At 39.6% G+C, this 18,709-nt stretch overlaps 1 protein-coding gene and 2 long non-coding RNA genes across 3 annotated transcripts in view; all 3 read left to right on the top strand.

Annotated features, from left to right (window-relative positions):
* Positions 1 to 1,566: 1,566 nt before the first annotated feature.
* LOC114435448 (basement membrane-specific heparan sulfate proteoglycan core protein-like) overlaps positions 1,567 to 18,709 on the top strand; it is a gene marked incomplete at its 5' end in the record, with an annotated part of 184,095 nt that continues 166,952 nt past the window's right edge. The window contains 9 exons of the mRNA XM_028405124.1: positions 1,567 to 1,687; positions 4,346 to 4,630; positions 4,720 to 4,973; positions 6,701 to 6,751; positions 12,022 to 12,259; positions 12,499 to 12,762; positions 13,354 to 13,361; positions 13,542 to 13,611; positions 13,707 to 14,000. Of these exons, the coding sequence (XP_028260925.1) occupies positions 1,567 to 1,687; positions 4,346 to 4,630; positions 4,720 to 4,973; positions 6,701 to 6,751; positions 12,022 to 12,259; positions 12,499 to 12,762; positions 13,354 to 13,361; positions 13,542 to 13,611; positions 13,707 to 14,000 (1,585 nt within the window). The remainder of the gene's footprint in view (positions 1,688 to 4,345; positions 4,631 to 4,719; positions 4,974 to 6,700; positions 6,752 to 12,021; positions 12,260 to 12,498; positions 12,763 to 13,353; positions 13,362 to 13,541; positions 13,612 to 13,706; positions 14,001 to 18,709) is intronic.
* On the top strand, positions 6,729 to 7,276 carry LOC114436692 (uncharacterized). Its single transcript, XR_003670713.1, has 4 exons — positions 6,729 to 6,751; positions 6,847 to 6,912; positions 7,001 to 7,060; positions 7,144 to 7,276. It is a non-coding gene; the product is annotated as an uncharacterized LOC114436692 (long non-coding RNA).
* Positions 15,693 to 16,411, top strand: LOC114436705 (uncharacterized). The gene is made up of 4 exons (XR_003670726.1): positions 15,693 to 15,731; positions 15,852 to 15,867; positions 15,960 to 16,042; positions 16,363 to 16,411. It is a non-coding gene; the product is annotated as an uncharacterized LOC114436705 (long non-coding RNA).

Raw genomic sequence — 18,709 nt, forward strand, 5'->3', positions numbered from 1 at the left:
GTTTAGTAGTAAAACAAATAACATGTTTGTGTTTAATCTCTTTTGTATTCTAACTGGGTGTTTTTGATTTGAACAGGTTCCATGAAGGCCTCTGTGATCCTGGAACACAGCTGGACTGAGATATTCTCTGATGAGAAGATCACCCTCAGATGTGACATTCAGGGAGCTGAAGGAACTCAGTGGACGTATGAATGGAGACAAGACGAGTTAGACCTTCATTCAATGTACAGTGAATCCATCACAATTACTGAATCAAACAGTGGAAAATACAGCTGTCGGGGTAGAAGCAACGAGTTAACAACAGAGTGGAGTGAAGCCCTCAGATTGACTGTATCAGGTAAGCTGATCATCTTTAATCCATATAAAAGTGCTGAATTAGGTCAAATCTAACCAACAATTTAAGTGCTACTAAATACACACTAAGTATGGTGCTGCATGTCTTCCTGTTTTCACAACAGTGTCTGAAAAGAATGATTTCAATAATAATTCATACTCTAACCATTTACTATTTACTGTTTGACTGTTTTTTACTGACTGTTTCATTTTTTTCTTCCTCACTGCAGATAAACCTCGGGCCTCACTGAGAGCAGACAAGACAGTCATACCAGCAGGGGGCAGCGTAACACTGACCTGCTCTGTGGACGTCTCTTCAGGGTGGAAGTACTACTGGAAAAGACGTACCTCAGAGTCTTCTGTAGGTCAACCAATAAATGATCAATCAGACACTGTCAGTGTTTCAGAAGGAGGAATCTATCATTGCTTTGGAGGAAGAGGAGGAAGAGGAGGAGACCCAGTGTTCTACACAGCAGGCAGCAATGAAGTCACCATTAAGGAAACTGGTGAGTTTAATAATTAGGTCTGAAATGAAACAACATGAACTTCTCAAATGTTTCATGTGTTTGTCAGTAATGAAGAAAAGAGACATTTTGTTACCAACAGAAACAAAAAACATTGATTACATGTCAGAAGCTCCTCCTGCTCTGATGATGCTGAAAAATCAGAACTTTGCTTTCTTCATTTTTAGACAGGACTGATCCAAATTGCACCTCAGTTATATTAATGTTGCTTGTTACTGTGTTAATACTTCCTCTTCCTCAGCACCACTGAGCTCCATGTTTTAAATCAGAAGCTTTTGTTGCATTTCTTCCCCTTAAAGTTGGTTTTTGTGGAGTAAACCTGTCTGTCTCTCTTCAGAAGTGGACAGAGGAATATTAACAATGTTGAGCTGTTGGACTAATGAAAAACAATCACTGGAATTTATTGAATGAAATAAAATGATGTCAACATAAAATGTAATCAGAGTAAATACTGGGACACCAAACCACAGCACTTTGTTACAGAGTTCAGCTGTTAAAAAGATCAATATGATAAGAAATATTTAAGGTTATCACACTTTCTCCTGACTGACTGTATGTTTCTATGTGAACAGTTCCCAGAGTCACTCTGCAGCACAGCTGGCCTCAGATATTCATTGGTGAGACGATCACCCTCAGATGTGACATTCAGGGAGTTGAAGGACGTCAGTGGACGTATGAATGGACACATGAGAGGTCCAACATTCCTTCAACATCCAATGAATACAGAATCAACAGAGCTTCCTCTGCTGACAGTGGAGAATACAGATGTTGGAGCAGGAAAGAGAATTTATACTCATTGTGGAGTTATGCCTTCACATTGACTGTATCAGGTAAGATGGACATCTTTTATCCAGAATACAGTGTCATGTTATGTAATGTTTTCATGTAAATATAACTAAAACCAACCAAACGATTTTAATCCAGTAAAACATCTCACAGTGTCAAAGAATATCAGAGTAACTTAATGTTCTGCACAGTTCCAGTTCCTTCTCTTCACTTAAGTGATTGAAGTTTCATGACAATATCAGTGTTTACAAACCTTCCTTTTTGGTTCCTGTTTGTAATGAATCTTTGCTGGAACTGATTTTATTCATGACTCATTAAAGGGTCATGATGTAACAGATTTTCTTTACTCATTCATACTCTAATTTTTGACTTGTTTTATTTTTCTTTACAAACCTCACAGCAGATAAACCTCCGGCCTCACTGAGAGCAGACAAGACAGTCATACCAGCAGGGGGCAGCGTAACACTGACCTGCTCTGTGGACGTGTCTTCAGGGTGGAAGTACTACTGGTACAGACGTACCTCAGAGTCTTCTGAAGCTCAGATAATAAAAAGTGAAGCATCAAGTAAGACTGTCAGTGTTTCAGAAGGAGGCATCTATCAGTGCAGAGGAGGAAGAGGAGGAGACCACGTTTACTACACAGAGTACAGTGCTGCTGTCACAGTGGAGAAAAGAGGTGAATGAAGGGTCTTTGTTCTGAAATAAAATCACTTCCATTCATAATGAACATCACTGTAACTCCTGATAATGATGTGTTTTTATCTGTTGGTTAAATTCTTGTTTTTATCCACATTGTGTGTTTGTTGGAAACAGTTTCCCATAAAGCTGTGATCACACAGCAGCCCAGCTGGACTCAGATATTCAGAGGAGAGAAGATAACTCTGAGATGTCAGATCCAGAATGGAGGAGACACTGAGTGGGAGTTTGAATGGAGAACAGGCAGATCACAACAAATTCAAAGACACGGTGAACTCTGGGTTATCACTGCATCTGATTCCAGGCGTGGACAGTACTGGTGCAGAGGTAAACAGAGAGTGGACAAGTTCTCCTCAACAGAGTGGAGTAATGCTTTCACCTTAGCTGTATCTGCCAGTAAGTAATATCATATTTCATCTAAGAGATCATAAAAGTTTCCTTAAAAACTTTCCTTTTTGCTTTTTTTGTTTCCTTTTGTAATTAATTGTTTCAAAATGAGTTTATAACGGTTAAAAGACATGGTGAAATTTTACAAAATAAACCTGTATTGACTGTCATTGTAACAAATTGTCATAGTTATAGTCATAATCAAAAGTGATTTTTTTCAGTAATTCTCATCCTAACATAATCTTTTAACTAGCTTTGTTTTTCCCTGCAAATCTCACCGCAGATAAACCTGTGGCCTCACTGAGAGCAGACAAGACAGTCATACCAGCAGGGGGCAGCGTAACACTGACCTGCTCTGTGGACGTCTCTTCAGGGTGGAAGTACTACTGGATCAGACATGGCTCAGTGTATTATAGAGCTCAATCAGTAAATGATCAATCAGACACTGTCAGTGTTTCAGAAGGAGGAATCTATCAGTGCATTGGAGGAAGAGGAGGAGACCCAGAGTTCTACACATATATCAGCAGTGAAGTCACCATTAAGGAAACTGGTGAGTTTAATACATAGTTCTGAAATGAAACAACATGAACTTTTCAAATGTTTCATGTGTTTGTCAGTAATGAAGAAAAGAGACATTTTGTTACCAACAGAAACAAAAAACATTGATTACATGTCAGAAGCTCCTCCTGCTCTGATGATGCTGAAAAATCAGAACTTTACTTTCTTCATTTTTAGACAGGACTGATCCAAATTGCACCTCAGTTATATTAATGTTGCTTGTTACTGTGTTAATACTTCCTCTTCCTCAGCACCACTGAGCTCCATGTTTTAAATCAGAAGCTTTTGTTGCATTTCTTCCCCTTAAAGTTGGTTTTTGTGGAGTAAACCTGTCTGTCTCTCTTCAGAAGTGGACAGAGGAATATTAACAATGTTGAGCTGTTGGACTAATGAAAAACAATCACTGGAATTTATTGAATGAAATAAAATGATGTCAGCATAAAATGTAATCAGAGTAAATACTGGGACACCAAACCACAGCACTTTGTTACAGAGTTCAGCTGTTAAAAAGATCAATATGATAAGAAATATTTAAGGTTATCACACTTTCTGCTGACTGACTGGATGTTTCTATGTGAACAGTTCCCAGAGTCACTCTGCAGCACAGCTGGCCTCAGATATTCATTGATGAGACGATCACCCTCAGATGTGACATTCAGGGAGTTGAAGGACGTCAGTGGACGTATGAATGGACACATGAGAGGTCCAACATTCCTTCAACATCCAATGAATACAGAATCAACAGAGCTTCCTCTGCTGACAGTGGAGAATACAGATGTTGGAGCAGGAAAGAGAATTTATACACATTGTGGAGTTATGCCTTCACATTGACTGTATCAGGTAAGATCGACATCTTTTATCCAGAATAAAGGGTCATGTTCTGTAATGATTTCATGTAAATATAACTAAAACCAACAAAATGATTTTAATCCAGTAAAACCATTATTCTTTACTGGAGGTGAATTCATTTATATTTGGAGATCATGATTTAACAGATTTTCTTTACTCATTCATACTCTAATTTTTAACTTATTTTATTTGTCTTATAAACTTAACTGCAGATAAACCTCAGGCCTCACTGAATGCAGACAAGACGGTCCTACCAGCAGGGGGCAGTGTGACTCTGACCTGCTCTGTGAAACAGTCCTCTGGATGGAAATACTTCTGGTACAGAGATCAGAAATCCTCTGAACCTCTGACCACACAGGAGGCTGTTTCACTTTCAGACCAACAAATCAGAGTCTCAAAGGAAGGAGAGTACTGGTGCAGAGGAGGAAGAGGAGGAAGAGGAGGAGACCCACTTTACTACACAGAGTACAGCCAATCAGTGAAGATCAACACACTTGGTGAGTTGTATGTAACACACAATGTCTGCTGTGATCTTGTATCAGGATGAATCAAATATGAACAGATATGAACTTGTTGTGTTTCAAAGCTTCAATCAGACCTGTTGTGACTCTGCAACCTAACTGGACTCAGATATATGAAGGAGAGAAGATCAGTGTCAGATGTGAGATCCAAGGAGGAGACACTGATTGGGATTATGAATGGAAAGCACCAGACTCCAACAAACCTTCAAATCAGAATGAGTACAGGATTAGTTCTGCTTCTTCATCACACAGTGGAGCCTACAGCTGTAAGGGCTACATGAACAATGAACATACAACAACAGAGTGGAGTGATCCAGTCAGACTGACAGTATCTGACAGTAAGTGTTATTTTATTTATAAAGCTCTAAATCTGCAATCTGACAGTCTGTTTTAACATCATCTCTTTCCAACAGTTAAACCCCGACCTGTCCTCACTGTGTCTCCATCATGGCTGAGTCCTGGAGCCTCAGTAACTCTGAGCTGTGAGGTTGAACATCCACCTGCAGGATGGAGGTTCTACTGGTATAAAGCTGTTCCTGGTCTGTCAAAGAACTCTTGGTCTTACAGCTATGAGCTGCTGCCTGGTAGCACTGATGGGACTGCACAGGATTCCTACATCATTCATGGACAGACACACACAGCAGCATATGTGTGCAGAGCTGGAAGAGGAGACCCAGAGTATCACTCTGATTACAGTGACCCAAAGTTTGTCTGGTCTGCAGGTCAGTTTGATTCTGTCCTCTCAGTGAGAAGAATTTATTCTGTCACTGTGATTCCTCTGTTTATTGAGAGAATCAGAATGAGCTGGTTGTGTGTCATTTTTTCATCGTGTCATTTTTGTGTTCTTACTTTGTTCCTTTGACATGTTTTGTTTTTCAGGTTTTCATCCAGCAGCGTCTCTCACAGTGAATCCTGACAGAGTCCAACACTTCACCTCTGAGTCTGTCTCACTGACCTGTGAGGGAAACTCTACTGAGTGGAGAGTGAGGAAGTTCTCTGATGAAGGACGTCTGTCATCCTGTTCTAACTGGGGAACAATGACTGGATCCACATGTAACATCAACACATCACAGTCTGATACTGGTGTGTACTGGTGTGAGTCTGCATCAGGAGAGTTCAGCAACACAGTCAACATCTCTGTCCATGGTAGGTGATTTCTTACTATACACTAACCTCCACCTCACTGACTGATCTCTGACTGACGTCCTCTGACTGTCTCACAGATACAGACATTGTCCTGGAGAGTCCTGTCAATAGTGTGACTGAAGGAGACTCTGTTATTCTTGGCTGCAGACTGAGAGGACAAAACAAACTTTCCAATGTGTTTTTCTATCACAATGACAAACTTGTTCAAAGTGATACCAGAGGGGAGCTGAATATCTCAGTGTCAGAGTCACATGAAGGTTTCTACAGGTGTCAACATTCAGGAAAGAAGTCACCTCAGAGCTGGATGTCAGTGAAAGGTGAGTAAAGATGTTTAATGCTCCTTTTTTGGTATATTACGGTAATGTTGTTTTGATTATTGTCTGTACTAATGACACCAAGTCCAATATAAGTGTATTAATGTATGTTTATTATTTCTAATAGTTGTATCAAGACCTGAAAGCTCCTCATCCTCAGTGCCATTAATTGTTGGACTGCTGTGTGGAATCATATTATTCTTTGTCATTGTGCTCTTACTGTATCACTACAGACAGTCCAAAGGTGAGACCTTTTTCTTCTGATGCATCATTTATTTACTATAAACTTTAAATGTGACACAGAATTTACAAAACCATGTAACAACATGATCATTTTTTGTTAATAGCAGGTTCTTCTGCAGAGCAGACAGTGAACCAGGAAGTAAACCAACATCAGATATACTCCTCTCTTCTCCACGGTCAGTGTTTCATCTGGTTCTGAATGTTGTCACAGATATTTATTAGATGTATTCATGCTGCTGCAGCTTTAATACTGTTCAATATCAACATTTAATAAAAACATGAAGACGTTTAAATGAGTGTGACAGATGTGAGGTGACTCATTTAATGTCTCACTGTCCTGTAGGCGACCTTTGTGTCTATGAGACAATCGGAGGAGCTGAAGGCTCTGGAAATGGTACAGTACACACTTTGATTGACATGGAGCAGGTTAAAGTTATAATAATTATAGAATCACTGTGAAACTCAGTACTCACATTAATGTTATTTCAGGTCAGCCTGAAGAAGATTACTATAATGCTTCATATCTGATTCAGCTCAAAGCTCTGGACAGCAGGAGTGAGTATATAAAAATATGAGACGTCACATTGATACTAAAATACAGAGAGAATCATAATTTTATATATGATTGATATCATGATAACAGGACAACATGTTGACCCAGAAGAGTCACTGTGTGACTACAGTAATGTGAATCCAAACACAGGTAATATTCTTCATATACAGTCAGAGCTCATGTTCCACAGACAGTATTTTAAACTGAGACTGTTTGCTGTGATTTTATTTCAGGTCCATGAAGAGACGTTCATCATCAACAAACAAAGAGAAGCACAGATGGCAGCATGAAGTCAATGACTAGCTGTCTGTTTTAAGCTTGATAACAGAACATGTTTCAGTGCTGGCCTGCTTTTGATTGTTCCCATGTTATAAAGAAGTAGTTCAGATGGACCCTCTGAGATAAATGTGGATCTCATGCAAGAGCACAACCAGACGAGCAGCCCGAGACGTTTAATAGGCTCGGAGCAAAGTCAGAAAGTGGACACTGTCTGCAGCATTTTACACATGCTGAATCTAAATGTCACCAGTGAAGCCACAGCACCACCCACAGGACAAACCAGAGTATTACAAGTAAAGGACATGAAGTCCAACATGGAGTTTCATTGTGTGTCGTTGTTCTGTTCTTTCATAGACTTTATTTTGTGGTCTTTGAAACGTTTTGTAAATAAAATGGTTCTTATTAAATATAATTTCTTCTTTACCTCTCATTGGATCTAAGTGCTGTATTTAACAAAGATTAACCACAGTTCACACAGATATTCCAACATGACATGCAGACAAAGCAGCCTGAGGTTAAAATATTCTTTTAGTATGTAATATGGAACATTTGTCAATCTTTCCACAAAGGCCTCAACAAAACATAACAAAAGTTGGTCAACTGTGTCACCACAGTAACATCACATATGGTTGTGTTGCTTCTTGGAGTCTGCATCCCTGGTATGTACACCTATATGTTTGTTTATATATAGTGAGTTGTCCTGAGTTCACCTTTTTGACTTGAGTCTATTTTTCTTGGTGTTCAGTGTAAATGGAGCTGAGGTGGGTGGGGAAGTTCACGCTGTGATACGGCAACCGCCTGTCAGTTAAAGCAGTCATGCTCATAATAATGTGTAATGTTAAGTCAGAAAGCAGAGGTCTGATGTCTTAATTAACATGTAAACTAGCATTTAATGTCATTCAAGCACTCCACTGCTTCGAACAGCTTACGAGTCGTGTGATTGGTTCGGGTTGTGAATCGCTTGGTGGGATGGGGTGTGTTGGACATCCCTATTTAATATAGATATATCAATACAAAGTTATAGATTGATTAGTTAGATGAAATATATTAGCTACATTGATACATTCATTAGTTTGATTCTTTAAATATGAGTTAAATATATTACTTAGATGCAAGCGAGTGACATTTATTTTTATTATTTATATCTAAGAATACCATAGCGCTAAACGCAGTTAATCGCAATTTGTCATTGTGTACATTTTAGTAAAACAAATGTTATTGATCACGTTTCTCTTGCATAGGCAAAAGTCTCTGTTAGTGTGTGGAGGACCCCTCGCTGATTCGCGTCTCATAAGTTTTGAACCCAGACCCTCTAGGACCTAAACCAACAATGATACTACACCACCATCCAGCTTCATTCTCCACCTGTTGTGGAAAATATTGTTGTATATATATGAATATATGAATATGCTCATGGGATGTTGGATTTGGCCTAACGCATGTTGATTTCTTAGTGTTGTCCAGAACTGAGGAAATGTTTTGAAGTATCAGGACATAGTGTCATTGCTGTCCTTGACTTTGTGACTCGATCTGATGTGAGAAAGCAGGATGGAAATGTAAACCTAATAATTATTTATCCACGTCAAATGTAACTTTGTATAACAACTTTGTGCAGTGAAACTGATGTATTTTATTGTGTCTGCCTGAAACCATTCAAACATGTAGTGTAGTCGAATGAGACTGTGCACGGCGATTCAAATCCCAAACAATCCATGAACCTGTAACACACCGCAAGCCTCGAGTAATGAACCATTTCTTGAACCATGTGTCGAAGCTTCAACAAAGTCTTGAGAATCACTAATAATGACAAGCTCATTACCTCCAGGAGCTGTTACCTGCCTTGTAACCATCGTCAGAGTCTCCCAGAGGAGCCACAGCACCCTCTGTTAACCCTCTTGCTCCTCCCACTGGGCTGGAGTATTTTTACTTCATACTTCTTTTACACAGGTAAGTATTTTATACCTCCCAAACACACATAGAAACCATTCAAACAATATTTCTGTTCACAGAAATAGTAATTCCCACATTTACTCAGTTTAAACATTATTTTTATCAAACGGAAGTCAGCTGACTAGAAGCGCGCGACTCTCTGATGTTTAAAGGGCAGAGATACGCCGGCACGCTTTGCCTGCCCACTTCCTCGTCAGGACGTCACAGCGTGACACCGCGTCGCGCCCGTGAGCGGTGCGCAGTGTAAGTATATGTGTATGGAGTTATGAGTAAGCCACCAAGTGTGCACCCTTGATTGCTGCGGATATTACGGTAAATACTGGCGAAGTTTTAGAGAAGGAAAATATGTAGACGGAGCATGAGTGAGTAATTAACTGCTGTTCTAAAAACAGCGGCACACTGCTGCGGTGTTGACAGACAGCAGGCTTATCTGTGCCATCTGTGCACTAGACTCCTTGGTGAGACTCTGCAGTTAGCTTGTTATCTAGCTAGCAATGTATAGATGATGTATCACAGAAACATTCACCCCATCACAGCGAATCTTTTATTGGCAGCTACTGCTAACTCAGCACAATCAGTAAATCAATGAAAGTGGTGAATTTTCCCTTTAATTCAGACGCACTGTGCAATAAAGTATTCTAAACATGAACAGTATAGAGATCTGTTACAGTGTGTGTTGTATATACACACATTGTCCTCTGATGGTGTTACTCTTGTTGCTGTGAAACAAACATTTGATTCCACCTTTCAGTCATTTCCTGAGTCTGAGGTCACAGCCACAAATAAACCAGCATTCTGCCACAAAGTGAGGACATGTGTAGATTCTACACTCTGGATAAATGATGCTTTTTATTTATTGTACTGCAAAGTTTTATTGTAACAACAAGATGTAAAATGCTTCAATTCAACAGTCTGGTGTTTTATGCATGTGCAGTGTTTAAAGTACAATAACATTTATAGGGACCAGACTAAACCTTTGCAGAGAAACATATGTGTGAAGAGGACATGAAATATAACCATGTGAAACTGCTGTGGGCAGAGCTGCTGTCTAAAGTTGGAGGAAAAGGGAAGGAAGAGTCTATACTCAGAAGCTGATGTAGGTGAAATGTTCTGATCACACCTTTTAAGAAAACGTCACTTCTGTCTTCAGCATTATAATTATGAATAGATAGAACACTTTGTTCAGTTGTGCTGGATGTGAGGATGGGGCACACTTTGCTCTGTGTGCTGGACTTATTCTGTAAGTACATTTCTGACTTGTTGTTTCTGAAGAGTGTTTCTGAGCAGACTGGTGTCTTTATGAACGTCGGCTGCTGATATGTCTCTGTTTTACACTGAAGTTCTGCTGGATTTGGCTCCACACATCTACATTGTGTATATATAGTGTTTTAATGTTGTGATTGATCACTTTCTTTTGGTTTGATGATGTCTGATGAGGTTTTAATCTTTATTTCAGTGTTCAGCACACTCCTCTACGGACACACTGAAGGTGACAAATTATACTTTGTCTTTATTTTTCTCTTCATTTGTATATTACACAAAGTATTTATCTCCTGTTTATCAACTTCTCAGTGTTTTATATTATATTGTGTATTAGATTGATGATCATTTTGATCACTAATCATACTTTGAATGTGATTAGATTACAGGGACAGATGTGTTTATCATTAAGGAGAACATATTTTACTGAAGAGTTTGTTTTTAAAAAGATGATGCAATTGATCAATACATACTTACTTGCTAATCGAGCTCCTAGCATGTTAGTCTTCCTTAATAATTATTTTCTGTTCTCTATTAAGAAAATGTGCGTTCATTTGATTAAATATCTCAAAGTGAGTGCACAGTTTATTTAAAGGAGCACACGTTCTCTTGATACCAAGTGACAGCTGTGTTTTCTGTTCAATAGTTAAGATGCCACAAAAAGTGGGAGCAAAGTCCTAAAAGCATACGGCTCCTTTAAATAAGCTAAATCAAACACTTTCTTTCGTCATGAGTGATTCGAACTTTGAGCCACGAAAGTGATTTTACAGCTTTAGTCTCTCTTGGTGTGAACACTGGGTTAAATGAGATTTGGTTCTTTCACACAGCCTGTTTAAAGCTGGAGGTCTGCAGGGAGAACCTCAGGATATTGTTGCAGTCACTGTGAATAATAAATGATAGATCTGTGAGACAGGACACTGAACTAGACACACTGTGACACTACATCACACTTCTAATTCTGTCTGCATGCTCTCTGAAACCACATGCTGGTGGCAACATCACAGTTTAGTTTGTTCAGCTGTGCTAACATAATTTCACAGGAGTTTTCTAATCCTCAATTAGCCTTTTTAACACGATTAGCTAACACAATGTACACTTAGAACATAAGAGTGATGGCTGCTGGAAAGAGCCTCTGCATACCTTTGTATATATTCCATTAAAATCAGCCTTTTGTAACTAGAATAGTCATTTACCACATTAACAATGTCTAGACTGTAGTCTGATTACTTTAATGTTATCTTCATTGAAAAATAAAGACTTTTTTTTTGACCCCAAACTTTTGAACAGTAGTGTATATTTTGTAATATAACCACGAGCAGAGACTCAACCTCCACAAACATGTGGTTGATGTCAAGGACACTTTATCTATAGTTATATTCAGTCTGTGTGTTTGACCCTAGATTCATCCTGATGATGTAAATACAGTTTAAAAGTTTCGCAGCTTTATTTTTGATTTTTGTTTTGTAAAATTAGTTATTTTAAGATGTACCACAGCACAACATGCATTCACATAATTATCATAGAGTTTAGTAATAAAACAAATAACATGTTTGTGTTTAATCTTTTTGTATTCTAACTGGGTGTTTTTGATTTGAACAGGTTCCATGAAGGCCTCTCTGATCCTGGAACACAGCTGGACTGAGATATTCTCTGGTGAGAAGATCACCCTCAGATGTGACATTCAGGGAGCTGAAGGAACTCAGTGGACGTATGAATGGAGACCAGACGAGTTAGACCTTCATTCAATGTACAGTGAATCCATCACAATTACTGAATCAAACAGTGGAAAATACAGCTGTCGGGGTAGAAGCAACGAGTTAACAACAGAGTGGAGTGAAGCCCTCAGATTGACTGTATCAGGTAAGCTGATCATCTTTAATCCATATAAAAGTGCTGATTTAGGTCAAATCTAACCAACAATTTAAGTGCTACTAAACACACACTAAGTATTGTGCTGCATGTCTTCCTGTGTTCATAACAATGTCTGAAAAGAATGAAGTGCAAAGATTTTTCTGCAGTAATTCATACTCTAACCATTTACTATTTACTGTTTGACTGTTTTTTTACTGACTGTTTCATTTTTTTCTTCCTCACTGCAGATAGACCTCGGGCCTCACTAAGTGCAGACAAGACAGTCATACCAGCAGGGGGCAGCGTAACACTGACCTGCTCCGTGGACGTCTCTTCAGGGTGGAAGTACTACTGGTACAGACGTACCTCAGAGTATTCTGTAGGTCAACCAATAAATGATCAATCAGACACTGTCAGTGTTTCAGAAGGAGGAATCAATCAGTGCTTTGGAGGAAGAGGAGTCCCAGAGTTCTTCACATATGGCAGCAGTGAAGTCACCATTAAGGAAACTGGTGAGTTTAATAATTAGTTCTGAAATGAAACAACATGAACTTTTCAAATGTTTCATGTGTTTGTCAGTAATGAAGAAAAGAGACATTTTGTTACCAACAGAAACAAAAAAACATTGATCACATGTCAGAAGCTCCTCCTGCTCTGATGATGCTGAAAAATCAGAACTTTACTTTCTTCATTTTTAGACAGGACTGATCCAAATTGCACCTCAGTTATATTAATGTTGCTTGTTGCTGTGTTAATACTTCCTCTTCCTCAGCACCACTGAGCTCCATGTTTTAAATCAGAAGCTTTTGTTGCATTTCTTCCCCTTAAAGTTGGTTTTTGTGGAGTAAACCTGTCTGTCTCTCTTCAGAAGTGGACAGAGGAATATTAACAATGTTGAGCTGTTGGACTAATGAAAAACAATCACTGGAATTTATTGAATGAAATAAAATGATGTCAACATAAAATGTAATCAGAGTAAATACTGGGACACCAAACCACAGCACTTTGTTACAGAGTTCAGCTGTTAAAAAGATCAATATGATGAGAAATATTTAAGGTTATCACACTTTCTGCTGACTGACTGGATGTTTCTATGTGAACAGTTCCCAGAGTCACTCCGCAGCACAGCTGGCCTCAGATATTCATTGATGAGACAATCACCCTCAGATGTGACATTCAGGGAGTTGAAGGACATCAGTGGACGTATGAATGGACACATGAGAGGTCCAACATTCCTTCAACATCCAATGAATACAGAATCAACAGAGCTTCCTCTGCTGACAGAGGAGAATACAGATGTTGGAGCAGGAAAGAGAATTTATACACATTGTGGAGTTATGCCTTCATATTGACTGTATCAGGTAAGTTTGATTAGTTCAGTTTTGTTTTATTGTTATCGTTTACAACTAACTAAATTCGAATATTTTTATTCACTGTGTTCTAAACTGAACTTCAGCTAAACCAACAGCTGACCTGACTGCAGACGAGTCAGCTGTTCCAGCAGGGGGCAGTGTGACTCTGACCTGCTCTGTGAAACAGTCCTCTGGATGGAAATACTTCTGGTACAGAGATCAGAAATCCTCTGAACCTCTGACCACACAGGAGGCTGTTTCACTTTCAGACCAACAAAGCAGAGTCTCAAAGGAAGGAGAGTACTGGTGCAGAGGAGGAAGAGGAGGAAGAGGAGGAAGAGGAGGAGACCCACTTTACTACACAAAGTACAGCCAATCAGTGAAGATCTACAAACTTGGTGAGTTGTATGTAACACACAATGTCTGCTGTGATCTTGTATCAGGATGAATAAAATATGAACAGATATGAACTTGTTGTGTTTCAAAGCTTCAATCAGACCTGTTGTGACTCTGCAACCTAACTGGACTCAGATATATGAAGGAGAGAAGATCAGTGTCAGATGTGAGATCCAAGGAGGAGACACTGAGTGGGATTATGAATGGAAAGCACCAGACTCCAACAAACCTTCAAATCAGAATGAGTACAGGATTAGTTCTGCTTCTTCATCACACAGTGGAGCCTACAGCTGTAACGGCTACATGAACAATGAACATACAACAACAGAGTGGAGTGATCCAGTCAGACTGACAGTATCTGACAGTAAGTGTTATTTTATTGATAAAACGCTAAATCTGCATTCTGACAGTCTGTTTTAACATCATCACTTTCCAACAGTTAAACCCCGACCTGTCCTCACTGTGTCTCCATCATGGCTGAGTCCTGGAGCCTCAGTAACTCTGAGCTGTGAGGATGACCATCCACCTGCAGGATGGAGGTTCTACTGGTATAAAGCTGTTCCTGGTCTGTCAAAGAACTCTTGGTCTTACAGATATGAGCTGCTGCCTGGTAGCACTGATGGGACTGCACAGGATTCCTACATCATTCATGGACAGACACACACAGCAGCATATGTGTGCAGAGCTGGAAGAGGAGACCCAGAGTATCACTCTGATTACAGTGACCCAAAGTTTGTCTGGTCTGCAGGTCAGTTTGATTCTGTCCTCTCAGTGAGAAGAATTTATTCTGTCACTGTGATTCCTCTGTTTATTGAGAGAATCAGAATGAGCTGGTTGTGTGTCATTTTTTCATCGTGTCATTTTTGTGTTCTTACTTTGTTCCTTTGACATGTTTTGTTTTTCAGGTTTTCATGCAGCAGCGTCTCTCACAGTGAATCCTGACAGAGTCCAACACTTCACCTCTGAGTCTGTCTCACTGACCTGTGAGGGAAACTCTGCTGAGTGGAGAGTGAGGAAGTTCCCTGATGAAGGACGTCTGTCATCCTGTTCTAACTGGGGAACAATGACTGGATCCACATGTAACATCAACACATCACAGTCTGATACTGGTGTGTACTGGTGTGAGTCTGCATCAGGAGAGTTCAGCAACACAGTCAACATCTCTGTACATGGTAGGTGATTTCTTACTATACACTAACCTCCACCTCACTGACTGATCTCTGACTGACGGCCTCTGACTGTCTCACAGATACAGACATTGTCCTGGAGAGTCCTGTCAATAGTGTGACTGAAGGAGACTCTGTTACTCTTGGCTGCAGACTGAGAGGACAAAACAAACTTTCCAATGTGTTTTTCTATCACAATGACAAACTTGTTCAAAGTGATACCAGAGGGGAGCTGAAGATCTCTGCAGTGTCAGAGTCACATGAAGGTTTCTACAGGTGTGAACATTCAGGAAAGAATTCACCTCAGAGCTGGATGTCATTGAAAGGTGAGTAAAAATGTTTGATGCTCCTTTTTTGGTATATTACGGTAATGTTGTTTTGATTATTGCCTGTACTAATGACACCAAGTCCAATATAAGTGTATTAATGTATGTTTATTATTTCTAATAGTTGTATCCAGACCTGAAAGCTCCTCATCCTCAGTGCCATTAATTGTTGGACTGCTGTGTGGAATCATATTATTCTTTGTCATTGTGCTCTTACTGTATCACTACAGACAGTCCAAAGGTGAGACCTTTTTCTTCTGATGCATCATTTATTTACTATAAACTTTAAATGTGACACAGAATGACAGCAGAATATTTTTACATTATAAAACCATGTAACAACAAATGTCTTTTTTCACAGATTCCTGCTTTATCAGGTTAGTGCAGCACTCATCTCTAAACTTTTCTTCAACATGCATCAGTGCTTTCATGTTTCTGTATTAAATGTACTGTATGTGTTATTTTACAGGCTGTTCCAGTCAGAGAGCAGCAGTCAGGGCTCCAACAGAAATCAGGAAGTCAGTACGAATGAACACTGCTCTCCTCTCAATGGTCAGCACTTATTAAATACTAATGTGGACTTTTGTTTAACTTTTCTTCCTTCAGCACACATTCATTAAAAGCTGAGATCTCTTAGACATGTTCTCAAACATGAACCATCTGAATAAGGCAGACTGCTCTGACTGTTTCTGTGTTCTTTCTGAAGGTGATTCTCCCCTGTATGAGTCAGTCACTCCCTCTGGACACACTGGAAATGGTACAGTTTGTCTTTGTCTGGCTCACAAATGCATAAACTGGTTCATTTAATCTGTTAGGATTATAGATTAGGTTTGAAATAAAATTCTCTAAATATAGATGTGTGTATGTTACAGAAGCAAGTGGACCCCAAGATGTCACATACTCTGTAATTGAGCTGAAGAACTTTAGAAAGAAGAGTGAGTACTCCAAGTACATGCAGTGTAGAAAATGAGACTATAGTTAAGAAAGATTTAATTTTTTTATTGTCAAATATTGTCTTAACAGAGAGGACACATGAGGAAGAGGAGCGGTGTGTTTACTCTGAAGTGAAGACAGCAGGTACAGTCGCCTACAACAGTCATGTTTGTGTTGAAATGTGTCGTCATAGCACCACACTGCAGGTAATTATTGGGTCAGCATGCTGTTAGTTACCTCATATCACCAGTAGATGGCAGCAGAGAGTCCACATGGTCTGTGTGAGGTTCGGGTGTTCCTAAAAGTTTGAGATGGAATAATCCCGTGCTGCAGACAGACAGATATAACATGAAGCTGAACTGTTCATGTTCTCACACATTACGTGTGCTCCACCATCAGCTCCTGCTGCAGATAATCTGCTGTATTCTCAGATCATCCACCACAAGAAAGGAAAGGCCAAGAATAAAAGAGGTACAGTAAAGTCTGCATTCAGCTGCCATTGTTGTTATTGTGCAGTATTTACATGTATGCATCCACAGGTTACGTCATGTGTAAAGACTTAAAGCCGTGACACACAGTCAGTCTTTGTATAAATGGACACTGCTGGTTAAGAACAACATCATGTTGAATGATCAGATTACAGTTCTAAATGAATCAGGCCTCCATTCACAGGAACATCAGCTCCTGCAGCTGCTGATGCAGCAGTTTATTCTGAAATCAGAGCAGGAGCAGCTCTCGGAGCTCATGCTGCCATGTAGGATTCATACTGTGAGTGATTTATTCTCCACAAAGTGCCACATGATGGATGACTGTGATAAACCATGTTCTGTCTTTGTGCTTCTCTTACAGGGCTGTGCAGAGACAAACAGAACCAAACAGAAGCTGTTTGGTTTTGGGAATCTGTCAATCTGAACCTTGTACATTTATTTGATATTGATATACTTCATGCTCTGAATACTGTCCTAAAAACACATGCCTCTTCTACTGTTCATGTACTGCATCATTATTATTATTTACATCTGTTATCTTTTGTATTAAGCTCTGAATGTATCCTCATGTATCAGCACAGCTTTTTTAACAGTGACACCAGCAGTTATTGCATATATCTAATAATCCATGATCTATTTTCAAGGATCACATTTTATCAGCTGTTCTCACTGAAAATAGATTATGAGAGTTTAAAATATATTTTTGTTGAAATGTGGTCAGATTTACAATAAAGTTCATGTCTCCAGTGTTTCTGGTGTAATTGTATTTTTAATATGTTTCTGTGGTGTTTGTGTACATATATGTGAAAGTGTTGGTCTGTTGTCTGTGCTGGAGGAACAGGTCTTGGTGATTGTGCAGCAGTAACACAGCATGCATGTTTGGATTTGTCAGTGTAACAGTTGGTTTTTACATTTTATTTTATTCTTCACCCTGCATCAGCTCTGATTCTCATATCATTGGTAGTTCTGTGGTGGACTGTGGCTCCCCCTGCTGGCCTGCTGGGTTAAAAACTCTGCATTAAATGTATTGCTTCAATGTCTAAAAGCCAGTGGGTGACATCAGCCCTGCTGTTGTCTGTGGTCATTGTCGCCTTTTCTGCTGTTGTATGTGGGGGTCTTTCACAGGGTGTAAAATTAAATGTGTGGAAAATGTGCAAGATGGTTGATACCTGTGGTCTCTGATATCATGGTTACTTTGTATATGCAGACTGTGTACAGGAAGTGTTCGTGCTCTGTGGTCATAACCTTTGCAGTGGTGTGAGTTTTGATCAGCAGAATCCCCCTTACAGCTCATTGTTTGTCTTTATATGGATATATTACTATTCTGGACCATGTCATAGTGCTCTGAGCCACAGCTGCAGTGTGAGAACGGATGCAGACGTGGGTCAAACTGTTAGCATGATGTAACCAACATGTGATCTCACAGGTATGAATGAGGAAGAACTAATTCTGTTATTCTTGGCTGTGTGAACTGTGTGAAAGAAGTCACCTCAGAGCTGGATTTTAGTTAAGGATGAGTTGGATGTTTTCTAAATAATTTAATATAGTTCAGAGATTTTAATGTCATCTCTTTCCAACAGTTAAACCCCGACCTGTCCTCACTGTGTCTCCATCATGGCTGAGTCCTGGAGCCTCAGTAACTCTGAGCTGTGAGGTTGAACATCCACCGGCAGGATCCGGCGCTCCCTGCCTGGGCCGCTTCCCCAGCCTCGGCCAAGGCGCCAGCTCTAGCTCCCTCCCTGGAACTTATACCCTCTGAGCCTGAGGGATTTTCTATTGAGTCATTGGAGTGTTTTTA

The sequence above is a fragment of the Parambassis ranga genome, chromosome 5 (genome assembly GCF_900634625.1).
Source record: "Parambassis ranga chromosome 5, fParRan2.1, whole genome shotgun sequence".
NCBI lineage: Eukaryota > Metazoa > Chordata > Actinopteri > Ambassidae > Parambassis > Parambassis ranga.